The sequence below is a fragment of the Narcine bancroftii genome, chromosome 4 (genome assembly GCF_036971445.1).
Source record: "Narcine bancroftii isolate sNarBan1 chromosome 4, sNarBan1.hap1, whole genome shotgun sequence".
In the NCBI taxonomy this organism is placed as follows: domain Eukaryota; kingdom Metazoa; phylum Chordata; class Chondrichthyes; order Torpediniformes; family Narcinidae; genus Narcine; species Narcine bancroftii.
Window position 1 is genome coordinate 75,695,589 of NC_091472.1, and position 14,859 is coordinate 75,710,447.

General features: G+C 39.3%; 1 protein-coding gene across 2 annotated transcripts in view; it reads right to left on the minus strand.

Annotated features, from left to right (window-relative positions):
• Positions 1-14,859, minus strand: part of LOC138760695 (utrophin-like) — a 632,519-nt gene that overhangs the window by 396,485 nt on the left and 221,175 nt on the right. For both annotated transcript variants that reach the window (XM_069931641.1, XM_069931640.1), the window contains 2 exons: positions 8,540-8,757; positions 1,796-1,973 (listed from right to left, as the gene is read on the minus strand). In XM_069931641.1, coding sequence (XP_069787742.1) covers positions 1,796-1,973; positions 8,540-8,757 — 396 coding nt within the window. The remainder of the gene's footprint in view (positions 1-1,795; positions 1,974-8,539; positions 8,758-14,859) is intronic.

The following is a 14,859-nucleotide window of genomic DNA, read 5'->3' on the forward strand; positions in this document are numbered from 1 at the left end:
CTCTAATACTAAGTGCAGGTGTGTATAATGTATATTTAAGATTAGTCAGGAAGGTTCAGATGCTATGTATTCATGGTGAAGTAGTAAGCTGGATTTGACAATGGCCAGTTGGGAGAAGCCAGAGAGTGGAGGTGGACGATTGTTTCTCAGACTGGAGGCCTGTGACTAATAGTGACCCTCAGAGATTGGTGCTGGGACCATTGCTGTTTGTCATCTATATCAATGATCTGGATGATAACATGGTAAATTGGTTTGGTTATGACACTAAGATTTGATGTTTTGTGGACTCCAAAGAAGTTTTCAAAGCTTGCAGAGAGATCTGGACTAACTGGAAAAATAGGATGAAAAATGGCAGTTGGAATTTAATGTAGACAAGTGTGAGGTTTACATTTTGGAAGAATAAACTTAGTAAGGACATACACAGTAAATGGTAAAGAATGTGGTAGAACAGAGGGATCTGGGAATACGGATACATATTGTAATTCCCAGAAAGTGGCATCGCAGGTGGATAGGGTGTTAAAGAGAGCTTTTGGTTCCTTTGCCTTGATAAATCGAAGTATAGAATAAAGGAGTTGGGGTGTTATGCTGAAGTTGTGCAAATCATTGTAAGGCCAAATTTGGAGTATTGTGTGCAGTTTTGGCTACCTAACAACAGGAAAGATATCAATAAAATTGAAAGAGTGCAGAGAAGATTTACTAGGATGTTGCCTAGACTTCAGGAACTGAGTTACAGGGAAAGGTTAAGACTTTATTCCCTGGAGCGTAAAAGAATGAGGGGAGATTTAATAGAGGTATTTAAAATTATTTAAAAGACAGAGAAAATGTAGGTAGACTTTTTCCACTGAGGGCAGGTGAGATACAATCCAGAGAACATGGGTTATGTGTGCAAGGGAAAAGTCTAGGGCAGGGGTGTCCATGCCACCCAATTAATCTACACCACCCCCCCCCCCCATACGTACTCATGGGCCAAATTGGCCTGTTGCCATGCTCTATGTCTAAATTAAAAATTAAAAAGTTAGCTAGCCCTGACTCTTGGGTGAAGAGAAGGGGGAACTTCTTCACACAGAGTAGGAGTGTGGAAAGAGCTGCCAACTGAAGTGGTGAATGTGGACTCAATTTTAACATTTAAGGAGGATTTGGACAGGTACATGTACGAGAGAGGTATGAACGGCTAAGGACCTGGTGCAGGTCAATGAGACTAAGCAGAAAAATGGTTCAACAGATTAGAATGGCTGAAGCTGCCTGCTTTTGTACTGTAATGTTTTATGGCCCTTCAGGCATAAGCTTGTTCCTGTCCTCAATATGCTGACCTGGGTTTTACAACCATTAAATGCATAGATCCTCAGTTCAACACGATCCAAAAACAAACAGCACATCAAAATGCTGTTTTCTTCTGCACATTATCTTAGCAGTAACGGTCTGGAAAATCTTGGGTATTTCAAGATAAAAAGGCTGTGTAAAAATCATTCAAAAATTAAGTATAATAATGACTATATCTCTATGCAAGGAGAAGTGAATAAATGCAGTGATGATTGCTTAAGGTGTAAAAATCCAAATAAGTGATGACAATAAAATGAATGTTTTTCAACGCAAGAGGTTATAATGGAAATGCTAACTTGCTAGAAGACCATGGACAATGGGAATTATTTGAATTAAAAGCAAGATTAATAGATGTGAATCGTGTCAAAAGGAATTTTAAGTACATATAGCTAAACAGTGAACCACCACGAAATGCAACAGACATTTTAAAAAAAAATGTTTGCTTCAGGATAATCACATTTAATACTTCAGTCACCTGCTTGCAATTGTTGTTTGGATTGTAGTTTCTGAAGGATTGATCTGAATCGATTGTTTGTGTTATTAAGGTCCTCCTGGAGAAAGTTTGGAGCTCCATGTTCACTACTGAGCACTTCACCACAAGCCATTAGTCTCTCCAAACGTGGAGCTACATCATGCAATTGGTTGATTTCATCCTGCGGAAAGGTAATTAAATCAATGATGCAAAACTATATAGGCTGTTTCAGTGAATAAACTAGTACCATTTTTTATGGATGTCCATAAGTCAGAAAATACACAAAAGTCACTTGATGCAGTAAACATACCTCCACAGTTTTGTAATGAATGGCAACAAAAGGACTTGGAACTAATAAGAAACAAATGCTGGAAGTGGAGAGAGTGAGGAAAATGGTTCAGCCACTTAAAGAAATAAACATTTATATGTACGAAAGACGTGTGAATTTATTTGTGCACCAGTGATGGGCCATACCTCTATCATAACTAGGTGTTCTTTAATAGTCCAAGTTATGCAGTTTTCCAACAACATGACCACCTCTCAAATTGTACTTCACTTGAGTAATTTTGTTCATAGTTTTATTGGGATTTTAAAAGCCAACAGTCTAACTGGCATTTGAACCATTGCAAAGACCGAAGCAGATAAAGATCAGTCCCATCTATCACATTTGTGGCCCGAAATGTGAAGTTAATAAAATATCAAACACAAGTTTTATCAGGTAAACTTCTCAGTGTCTTTATTCTCCAGTTTCCTTTGTTCTCCTGCTTGTGCTCTTATCTCTTTCATACCACGTGACTTCCGGTACATCTCATACATATTCATTATCATGACACCCCTCCTTTAATCAGAAATAAACTTTACCTTCACTTACCAATATCCCTCGGAAACCTACAAACATTGTAACTAATGGTAATACTATAACTCAACTACATAAAATTTACTTCCTACAGCACTCATACATGCACTTTATGATATAAGATTAAAATATTGTCCCAAAGTTCTTATTAAAACTATGGCACAAAGTCTTCATATCGTTTGGGCGCTTTCCGGTTTCGTTTCGGCCTGCCTGCGATATTGTCGTCGCTTCTCGGTTGTTCACTCTCAGCATCGGCAATACTGCTCGCCACGGCTTCGGGTGTTTCTGGTGCTCTAGACACTTCATCAGGAGTGCTGGTAACTGCCTCTGGAACATCATCAGGTCTCTCAGTTTCAGCATCTCGTATTGGCCTTTCAACCTCTTCGCTCGATGTATCTCTGGACTGGTACCTTTTTACACCTGATACATTTCTCTTATACAGGACTCCAGTCGGAGACTTGACTGTCACCATACTGCCACTTCTGGATACGACAGTATAGGGTTGATGGTAATAAGGTGTGTTTAGCTTACCACCAGTTTCATGCTTCACTAGAACATTATCTCCTGGCATGATGTCTGAGTACTTGGCTCCACGTTTGGGATCTGTGTACAGCTTTGCTGCACCTTTCTTTTCAGCATCGTGGTCCCTCATCTCCTGGTCGTCTCGGATTTCCTTTATTTCTGGCATTTTTGTTTGGATTTTTCTCCCAAAAAATGCTTCTGCAGGACTTTTTCCAGTGGTTGCATGAGGCGTTGCTCGATAGACAGCCACAAAAGATAGCAATGCTTTTCGCCAATTTTGTCCTTCTGCATGTGCAATCCTCAATCGTTTTTCAATGGACTGATTTTGTCTCTCTACTTCTCCGTTGGCTTGCGGCCATTTCAGAGTTACTTTATGATGGTGGATACTTGTGGTCCTCATGTATTCCGCAAATGTCTCTGAAATGAATTGTGGACCATTGTCAGAGTATAATGTAACAGGTAATCCATATCTTGCGAATATCTCTGCTAATGCTTGTATTGTTTTTTCAGTGGTTGTGGACTTCAACACCACGTACTCATAGTATCTGCTGTAGTAATCTATCACTACCATAATTGATTCACCCGTCGGTAAAGGTCCAAGAAAATCAACAGCTACGTCGATCCATGGTCCTGTCGGGAGTTGCGTACTCCGGATCGGTTCTGGCTGATTACTCCTACTTGTGATTTGACATCCGTGACAAGTTTTAACAAATTTCTCTGCGTCTTTATCACAACCTGGCCACCATACCTTGGTCCTGAGGTTTTGCTTGGTACCAACAATGCCTAGGTGTCCTTCATGCGCTAAGGATACGATCTTCGGTCTCAATCTTTGCGGTATCACCAATCTGCAACCTCTTAATACACACTGTCCGATGCAACAAAGTTCGTCTCTAATGGGAATGTAAGCCTTGTGAGTACACTTGTCCCATTGTCCACTCTGTATGCATTCTCTTACTTCCCTGAGTTCTGGATCACATTCGGATTCTCTCTCGACCTCCTTCGTAGTCACAGCTTTCGGTGTCGTCTGAATAGCTACGAAGCGTACAAAGCTCTCTGTTTCTGTTCCCAATTCTGACTTGGATTGTGGACATCCATCCTTCACCAATCTGGACAGCGGATCTGCAATATTTGTTTTCCCTGCAATGTGGATTACTTTATATTTGTAGGGTTGTAGTCTGAGTACCCATCTCTCTATTCTGGCACATGGTTTGGATCTAGGTGCATAGATCACCTCTAATGGCTTATGATCTGTGATGAGTTCAAATTCAATGCCGTATAAATATGCATGGAACCTCTCACAGGCCCATACAAGTCCGAGTGCTTCTTTCTCTGTCTGAGAGTATCTTCTTTCCACATCTGATAACGATCTGCTGGCATAGGCAATGATTCTTGGTCCTCCATCATGCATTTGGACCAACACGGCTCCTAAACCAACCGGGCTGGCATCCGCTATGACTTTGGTTGATGCCGCTGGATCGGAATATCCAAGAGATTTTGCATCTGTCAGGCTTTGCTTCAGCGCTGTGAATGCTTTCTTCTGCTCAGATCCAAAATGAAAAGGTACACCTTTCCTGGTTAGTTTCCTTAGTGGTTCTGCCACTGTAGCGAAATTAGGAATGAACTTTGCACAAAAATTGACCAATCCCAGGAAACTCCTCACCTCTGTTGCGTTCTGAGGTGCACGTGCCTCTGCAATAGCTTTCACCTTGGCCTCTGCAGGGTTTAGTCCTTCCCATGTAAGTCTGTGTCCCATGAAGTCCATTTCTGACACACCGAACTGGCACTTGTTTCCATTCACGGTAAGGCCTGCCTCCTGTAGTCTAGATAGTACACGCCTCAACCGTTTGTCATGCTCTTCCTTCGTTGGTGCATGGACTATGATGTCGTCAGAAATGTTGGCAACTCCAGGAATGCCTTGAATCACTCGATGGATTTCATACTGGTAGATCTCCGAAGCTGGATTAATTCCAAATGATAGTCTCTTGTAACGATACAATCCACAGTGAGTCACAAATGTTGTTACATCTCGGGAACCTGGATCCAGCTCTAATTGATGATAGCCCCATTTCAGATCAATTTTTGAGAATACTTTGCTGGTAGTTAGTTCTTGAAGTATTTCCTCCACTGTTGGTATAGGGTGTCGTTCTCTAATTATAGCTTCATTGGCCATTCTCATGTCAATACATAGTCTTATGTCACCCTTTGGTTTGGGCACAATCACTACGGGACTGACCCATTGTGTCGAATGTTCCACCGGTTCAATAATGTCTTGTTCGATCAATTCTTTAATTTTGGCTTCGACTTTCCCACGAAGTCCAAACGGAGTTCAGCGCATTGGTTGTGCCTTAGGTTTGACCATTTCATCTACCGCTAGCTTCAATTGTCGACCTTTCAGCTTTCCTACTCCTTGGAAGACTGCAGGGAATTCTTGCTTCATATCCTCGTATGACTGAATTGAATTGACACAAGCTCCAATATGAAGTATTGCCAGGTCTTGCGCTGTGCTTCTACTCAGCAATGGTCTCCCCTCTCTTCTATGACCATAAACTCTGCTTCGGTGTACTTATCTCCAGCTTCAACAGTTGCAGTAAAACATCCAATGGTCTGCAACGGCTTGGTTGCTGTGTATGGATACAGTTTCTTGGAACACTTCTTTGAGGTACAGATTATCTTTTTCCTTTTCAACTTCTCCCATAAATGTCGATCAATTACATTACTGTCACTGCCTGAGTCTACAATGACCTGCACTGTCACTCCACCAATGATCACTGGGACCTTCTCATGATGAACTTCATTCAACGTAAATTGGTAACAACTCTGTTCCTCCTGGGTATCATCATCGTCACCGTCTATCTGGCGAATGGTGTCTTTCTTTCCAGGATACTTTCCTTTCCCCCAGGCTTTGCCTTTGGAAGTTGTACTCTTCCTCTTCTGGTCTGCATTGGACTTGCTTTTGCACTTCTTTGCAAAGTGGTCCTTACCTCCACACTTTCTGCAAACTTTGCCTTTGGCCGGGCAATATGGGTCTTTTCCAAAGTGACCTCGGTTTCCACATCGATAACACTCCACGTCCTGTGTCGACGTATATCTTGGCTGGTTATGGCGATGTGAGAGCCTCTTAATTTGCTGGCTTGAGTTGTCTTTCAGGGTCATGGTATGAAATTGCCCTTCAACAGCCTCTAATGCAGCAGCAACGGTTAAAGCGTCGGTGAGTTCCAACTCACTCCCTCTTTCCAGTAGACGTCTTCTGAGTTTATCTGATCTGCAGTGCTGTACGACTTGATCCAATAATTGGTTGTCCAAATCAGCTGGCATGTAATTGCATCCAACAGCTAGCTGGCGTAGTCTCGTCACGTATTGAGCAATTGTCTGGCCATCTTCTTGTCTCGTTCTCCGAAACAAATGGCGTTGAAATGTAGCATTTGGTGTCACTACATAGTGTGCATTTAATGCTTCTACCGCTTTTTGGTACTCATCCTTTCTTCCAGTATTCAAAAGTGTCTTAAATGTTTCCCGAACTGCGGGACCAGCAGTGAAAAGAAGTAACGCCCTTCTCTGCGCTTTTTGTTGAACTGTACCGGTATCTAGAAATAGGCCACGACTGTCGGCGTAGGATTCAAATTCTTCCAGCCATGCCTTCCACTTCACACTTACAGTGCTTGCACCACCCGTTGGGTCAAAATGAGCAATTCCACTATGTGTTAGAAAGTTACCGTCTTCCCCAGCCATGAGGAAATATTCCAGCCCCAAAAGTACTGAGTCAAAGAGAAAATTCTTATCACCCTGAAGTTCTCTGTAATCCTCTGTAATCTTCTTTAGTCTTTAATTTTCTTCAAGCTTCTTTCATCCTCGTCGCCAATGTCACATTTGTGGCCCGAAATGTGAAGTTAATAAAACATCAAACACAAGTTTTATCAGGTAAACTTCTCAGTGTCTTTATTCTCCAGTTTCCTTTGTTCTCCTGCTTGTGCTCTTATCTCTCTCTCATACCACGTGACTTCCGGTACATCTCATACATATTCATTATCAAGACACCATTCCTGATGCCGAGTCATAACATATCAAATCATAATCTAGTTAGAATCAGTTAGAACAGAGCTCAATCCATGAGCAAGAGGAAAGAAAATGGAAAAAAATGAAAGAAAGTCAGATGAATGATAGCCTTGTTAAAACATACAAAAATCTTCTTGGGGTTTTCCAGGATTGATGTGGTTTGATGTTTTCCATGTGTGGGCTATCTTATGCCAGTGATCATAGTCACAAACTACACTGTCCTCCATGACATTTGGGACAAAGTCACTTTTTTCTTTTTTTTTGTCAGTGCTCTCTAGTTTGAAATCCGACAGATCAGAAACACTCTTCAGGAGCCAGGAGTGGATATGTCAATGACTACTGTCCACAGAAGACTTCATGAACAGAAATACAGTAGCCACACTGTAAAATGAAAATCATGGTAAAGATGGAATGCTTAGGACCTTGGGTAGTTCCTTTATGTCCCCACACTTGTTCTTGCCATCACTCAGATACAGGTTACTCTTGATTTCTTATGTCCACAAGACCTTTTTCCAAAATTCTGCTGGCTGTTTTAAATACTTTCTGGCAAACTGTAATCTGACTAACCAGTGGTTTGCTGTTTTATTATTATTTTTCAGCCTCATAATGGCTTCTTTGACTTACATTGGCACAACTCTGGTCCTCGTGTTGAAAAATGGCAACTATAGTCTCCAAAGGTGATCAAAAGCTCAAAACCCTAGCTCTCTTATACCTGCACCAATGAAGAAATTAAACATACCTGAGCACTCACAAACATCTGTGAAGCCAACTGTCCCAAACATTATGGGGTGCCCTGAAATGAGGGGACTATGTATAAAAAGTGATGCAATTTCTACATGGTCAAACCAGAATGTATTCAAATAACCCTGAATAAAATTTGGAGTGTGCACTTTATGAATTGTTTGATTACAAATTTAAAACTGTGGAGCACAGGGGAAAATAAAGAAAAATAAGGGTCTTTGTTCCAAACGTTTTGGAGGGCACTGTAAGGGATTAGCAATTTAGGACTGAGATGTGATTTTTTTTTAATCCAAACAGCAGCAAATTTTGAGATTTGGAAAACTGCAGAGCTGAACAGCAGAATATGTTAAAGACAATTTGATAGATTTGTAGAAATGAAGGCAATCAAGGGATATGGGATGAGTGCAGGAAATCAGAACTGGCATAAAAAAACCCACAAAATTGATGAAGGATCAAAGGTGATTTTTCCTCAAATCTTATTTCTTGAAGGACTAATGATTGTAATTACTCATGTTCTTCCTGTTCTCAGCAGTTAAACCACATGTCAACACTCTATGGTACAGAATGTCATTCACCTGATAGGACTCCTTCACTTTAACACTGGCTACACTCTTCAGCCAGTCTTCTTTGCATTTTATTGTCTTTTCAAGCTCTTGCAATTCTTGATAAATACTGTTCATGTCCCCTTGATACTGGATCTTACATCTCAGCCTCTCCATTTGCTGGTTATTATTGTTCCACTCCACTGACACCTTGTCCAGGACTTGGATTACTTCCTCTGTTGAAAGCCCTTCTGCAAAGAGTTGACATCACACCAACATTACTTTGTCAGCAAGGGTAATGTTGAACATAACACATACCTAAATAAACTTTCCATTTTTGGAGTGAGTAACTTTCAAAGTCCAGGAAAATAGTTTATCCAATTGTGAATTGGAGTAATGAAAAAAAGTCCTCCTTATAAATTGTTCCAGTATGACCTAAGATTGAATTTTATGAGAAACTAATCACCAAAAATATTGATGTTAAATAGTTAAAAAACATGTGTTGATGATCCACGACATTCCTGCTTATTTTATTCCTGAGTGCCCTGTCTTCAGCAACAAAGCAAAATCAGAATGTGCTGCTGCCAGCACTGCAAGCTGGCTCTCATGCAAAACCAGTGACTTCTACAGGCACTGTTGGCAGTTAGTCAACCCTAATGGTAAACTAAGCCATTATAGTTAGAATAGAGCTCAACTCAGCAGAAGGAAAGGGCAATTTACAATGGCCAACCTAAATTAATGGGAATTGTTTGCTGTTTTCAAAAAACAATCTGCAGTTCTACAAGCACCACCACCAAACAGGAGGGAGGGGGGAGGAGGTTACAAAATCTATGATGATCATGTTCCTGAACATGAAAGGGTGGACTGAGAGATCTGGAGCCACATGGTCACAGTTTTGACATGAAAATTAGAGTTGCTATGGCCACTTCAGATAAACCTTGCATAACACCAGTCAGAAGGCAGGTAGCTGGGTGACTGTTAGGAGAGAGAAGGGGATTAGGCAATCCCCTCAACAATAAGTATACAGTTTTGGAAACTGATGGTGGGGATGGGAGAGATCTACCAGTAGTGGTCAGGTCTATGGCACGGAGTCTGGTTCTTCGGCAAAGAAGGGAAGAGGGGAGAGGAGGAGAGTGATAATGATTGGGTATTCAAAAGTCATGCAAACAGATAGGATATTCTGTGAACAGGAATGAGACTTGCAGATGGTATGTTGCCACCCAGGTGTCAGGGTCAGGGACATCTCTGATGAAGACCACAGCATTCACAAGCAGGAAGGTGAGCAGCCAGATATCGTGGTCCACGTTGGTACCAATGACACAGGAGCAGGGATAAGGTCCTGATAAGGGAATATAGGGATTGTGGCCACACCCCAATGAGGGAAGGAATAGGAAGTTGTAATTAATGAATGCATGGCTGAAAGAGTTGGAGCAGGACAGAGGTTGAGATTTGTGGATCATTGGAATCTCTGGGAAAGTCTGACCTGTACAAAAAGGACGGGCTGCATCTGAACTGAAGAGGAACCAATATCCTGGTGGGAAGGTTTGCTAGAGCAGTTGGAGAGAGTTTAAATTACTTTGGCAGGGGAATGGGAATCTAAGTGAGTGAAAAGAATAGGGCAGAAGGTGGAAAGATTGATACATTGTGTTGTGGGTTTGTGGGGAAGGACAGGCTGGGGAAGAAGCATAAATGTGGTCAGTTGGAGAATTTGAAATATGTCTATTTCGTTGCATGGAGTATTACGAACAAAGGAGATGAATTGAAACCTTGGATCAGGACATGGAATTGCAATGCTATAATTGTTACAGAAACTTAGTTGACAGAAGGACAGGATTGGCTGATGCAGGCACTGGGGTTTGTGTATTTTAAAAGGGATAGGATGGGAGGTAAAGGGAGGGTGAGGGGGTTGGTGCAGGAAGTAGCATTACTGGTCAGGGATAGTATCACGGCTGTAGAAAGGGAAGATACTGTAGAGGGAGTGTCCGCTAAGGCAGTGTGGGTGGAAGAATACAATAGCACAGAAAACAGGCCATTTGGCCCTTCTATTCTGTGCCAAAACATCATTCCACTAGTCCCGCTGACCTACTCGCACTCCATAACCCTCCAGACAACTCCCATCCATGTACCTATCCAACTTATTCTTAAAACTTAAGACTGAGCCTGCATTTACCTCGTCAGGTGGCAGCTTGTTCCACACTCCCACCATTCTGAGTACTGTACTGGAAGCAGCCCTGAGGCCCCCAAATACACCTCAGGACACTAAGGAACAGATAGGCAGGCAGATTTTGGAATGGTGCAGAAAAATCAGGTTGCTGTCGTGGGAAACTTCAACTGGGGCAGAATTTGTCAGTTGTGTCCAAGAAGGATTCCTGACACAGTAATGTGGATTAGCCACTGGAAGAGAGGCCTTACTGGATCTAGTACTGGGTAAAGAACCTGGTCAGGTGACAGATCTCTCAGTGGGGGAGCATTTCAGACGTAGTGACCACAATGCTCTGAACTTTAACATAGTTATGGACAAGGATAAAAACAGGCAGAATGGAAAAAGTGTTTAATTAAGGAAGGGTTAATTACGATAGGCAAGAACTGGGTTGGGGGGAAGTAAATTGGGAACAGATGCTCATGAAAGAGCACTGAAGTAATGTGGAGAAAGTTTAAGGACCACTTGTATGGGGTTCTGGAGAGGTTTGTCCCACTGAGAAAAACAAAAAAAGGTAGGAAAGGGGAACTGCAGTTGACAAAGAGGAAGAAGGAAGCATGCATGATATTTAGAAAGAAAAAACAGGAAAGGATCATGGGAATTATATCATATCCAGGAAGGAACTTGAGAAAGGAATTAGGAGTGCTTGAAGCAGCCATGAGAAGGCCTTGGCAAGTAGGATGAAGGAGAGTCCCAAGGCCATCTATGCGTATGTGACGAACACAAGGATGAGGGGTAGGGCTGCTTAAGGATAAAGGAGGCAACATGTGCCTGGAGGCGGAGGTCCTAAATGAATACTTTGCTTCAGTATTCACCAGAGAAAAGGACCTTGGTCAAGATGAGATCAGAATTGAACAAGCTTGAAAAATATATAAAAATTTAGTAAAGATATTCATCTTAATAACATTAATGTGTCCAATTAATGTCATTGAAAGAGGGGACCACAGTGTCAAGGACTTCACAACATGACTCATTAAGGTAAGAATTTTTTCTTTCAACAAATTATTGAATTTCTTAATAATAGTACCCATTTTTATTCCCAAATTCTTTTTTGTTTCATTGGATTCTATCATATCTTCTTTTATATGGAAAAATAAATGCCCTGTCTTAAGAAATCTTCCTTCAAAATATTAAAAAGAATGGGGCTTGGCATTACCTAACTTTAGATTTTATTATTGGGCAGCTAATGTTAGATACATTACTTTTTGATTCATCACAAGGAAAATTTAGGTGCATCAAGTTGGATTAATTTAGAAATTAAATCTACCGAAAAATATTCTCCTTTCAATAGTTGAACCACCTTTACCTTTTTTGGCATCCAAATTAATTGATAATTTTGTTGCTAGACATCTATTGAGAATCTGGTTTCAATTTTTTTTTAAATTTTAGTTCTCACACTATGAACCATATCAAACAAAATATGTACAAACGTTTCTCATTAAATATACAGTGACAATTTCCCCCCTTCCCACCCCCCTCCAAAACCAATAAATATTAAACATATATAATACAATAAAACCATAAAACAACGTCTTCACACAAGGGAAAAACAAACAAGAAAAATGTGTCATCTACTTTTACACACTAAATCTAATCGTTTTGCTTTTATCATTTTCGGGGATGGAGGTCCGAGGCAAGCACTCTCTCTTATGTTCCATGTATGGTTCCCAAATTTGTTCAAACAATGTAACTTTATTTTTTAAATTATATGTTATTTTTTCCAATGGAATACATTTATTCATTTCCATGTACCATTGCTGTATTCTCAGGCTCTCTTCCATTTTCCAAGTTGACATTATACATTTTTTTACTACTGCTAAGACTATCATAATGAATCTTTTTTAATCCAATTTAAGGCCTAATTCTTTACTTATGTTACTTAAAAGAAAGATCTCTGGATTTTTTGGTATGTTATTTTTTTGTGATTTTATTTAATATCTGATTTAATCTTCCCAAAACTTTTTCACTTTCTCACATGCCCAAATTGCATGTATTGTTGTTCCCATTTCATTTTTACAGCAAAAACATCTATCTGATATTGTTGGATCCCATTCTTTTAATTTTTGAGAAGTGATATATAACCTGTGTAAGTAATTATACTGTATCACGCGTAACCTTGTATTTATTGTATTCTTCATAGTTCCAGAATATAACTTTTACCATGTTTCATTCTTTATATTTAAGTCCTTTTCCCACTTTTGTTTGGGTTTATAGCTTATTTTCCTTACCTTCCATCTTAATTTACATATTTGTTATTAATCTTTTATTTATCATTGTATCTGTAATCACATATTCAAAGCTGCTTCCTTCTGGTAATCTCAATCTGTTTCCCAATTTATCCTTTAAATAAGCTTTCAGTTGATGATATGCAAACATTGAACCATGAGTTATCCCATATTTGTCCTTCAACTGTTCAAATGTTAATAAATTATTTCCCAAAAAACAATTTTCTATTCTCTTGATTCCTTTTCTCTCCCATTCTCTAAAGGAAAGGTTATCTATTGTGAAAGGGATTAGTGGATTTTGCGTCAATAGCATTTTTGGTATTTGGTAAATCATTTTTTGCCTTTCTACGTCTATCTTCTTCCATATATTAAGTAAATGATGCAATACCAGTGAGCTGTTATATTAACTATATAACCATTTACGGAGCGAAAACCGGCCATTTCGGCTTTTCGAGTCCACACCAGCTTTTCATCCCATTTTTAAAGTACCTTTTTATCTAGTTCTATCTTAGTCCAGTCTGGTTTTTCTCTCATCTGGTAAAAATTTGATAAGTACCTTAATTGTGCGGCTCTGTAATAATTTCTGAAGTTTGGTAACTCTAAACCACCTTGGTTATACCTCTCTGTTAATTTATCTAGCGCTACCCTTGGCTTCTCCCTTTCCACAAGAATGTCCTTATTATTCTCCTTAGTTCAACAAAGAATTTCCCTATTAAGGGAAATTCGTAAAACATCTAAAAAAAGATTGGATACCTAAAATTTAACTACTGATGATAATTATTATCTTGAACTGAAGGCTTAAAAAAAAGGAATTATTTAAAATAATTATTGTATCCTTGAAATAAGTATTGTATCCTTGAGAACACATTCATTTTAATGCAGTTCACCATCCCTATCAACGTTAGCGGTAATTCTTTCCAATGTTTTAAGTCTTCCTGTAATTTCTTTATTAATGGCTGATAATTTAGTTTGTACAAGTGGCTTAAGTTATTGTCTAACCTGATATCAGATTGCTTGTGCTTGCCATTTAAATAGTGATTCTTTTTTAAGTTCTGTATAATCCGCATTACTCATTGGCATCACTTCACTTTTATTTGCGTTGACCTTATACCCCGATATTTCTCCATATTCCTTCAATTTCTTATGTAGTTCTTTTATTGATATATTTGGTTCTGTTAAGTATACTATGATGTCATCTGCAAATACACTGATTTTATACACCTTCTCCTTTATTTTTATCCCTTTTATTTTATTTTCTTATCAGCTCTGCCACTGGATCTATTGCTAAAGCGAACAATGAGGGAGATAAATGGACATCCCTGCCTAGTTGATCTACTGAGAATCTGGTTTCAATTAAGGAAACTTTTAGGGTACCATAGATTTTTATTAATTAGTCCTATTTTAAATAATTCCTGTTTTTTAAACCTTCAGTTCAAGATAATAATTATCATCAGTAGTTAAATTTTAGGTATCCAATCTTTTTTTTAGATGTTTTACAAACCAATATAATTTGAAATTAAAATATTGTGGCAGCATCACTCCACTGGTCAATGTGGGGGTGGGGTCATCCGATGAAAAAGGTATAGCTCAAAATCTACATTTTAGGTGGAAAATCTGGGGTTGACCTATGTATGAGTCATCCTGCACACTGGAATATATGGTAATGCTAGATGCAAGTCTTCCTTTTTTAAAAAAAATTATTTTGAGATTGAAATTTAAAGCAGCAGAAAAACAACATGCAATTGTATCATTTTCATTCTTTAAAATAAACTAAGGAATGATACAAGACTAAGTGCTCTTAATAGATATCTAACTGGCAAAAGATAATGCCCTTGCATAACTTTTAACTCTATAGCCTGTGCTAATTGGCTTGTAACACTACCCCCAACATGGTTGTTTATTTGTTATTTTTGTACTATGAGTTGACT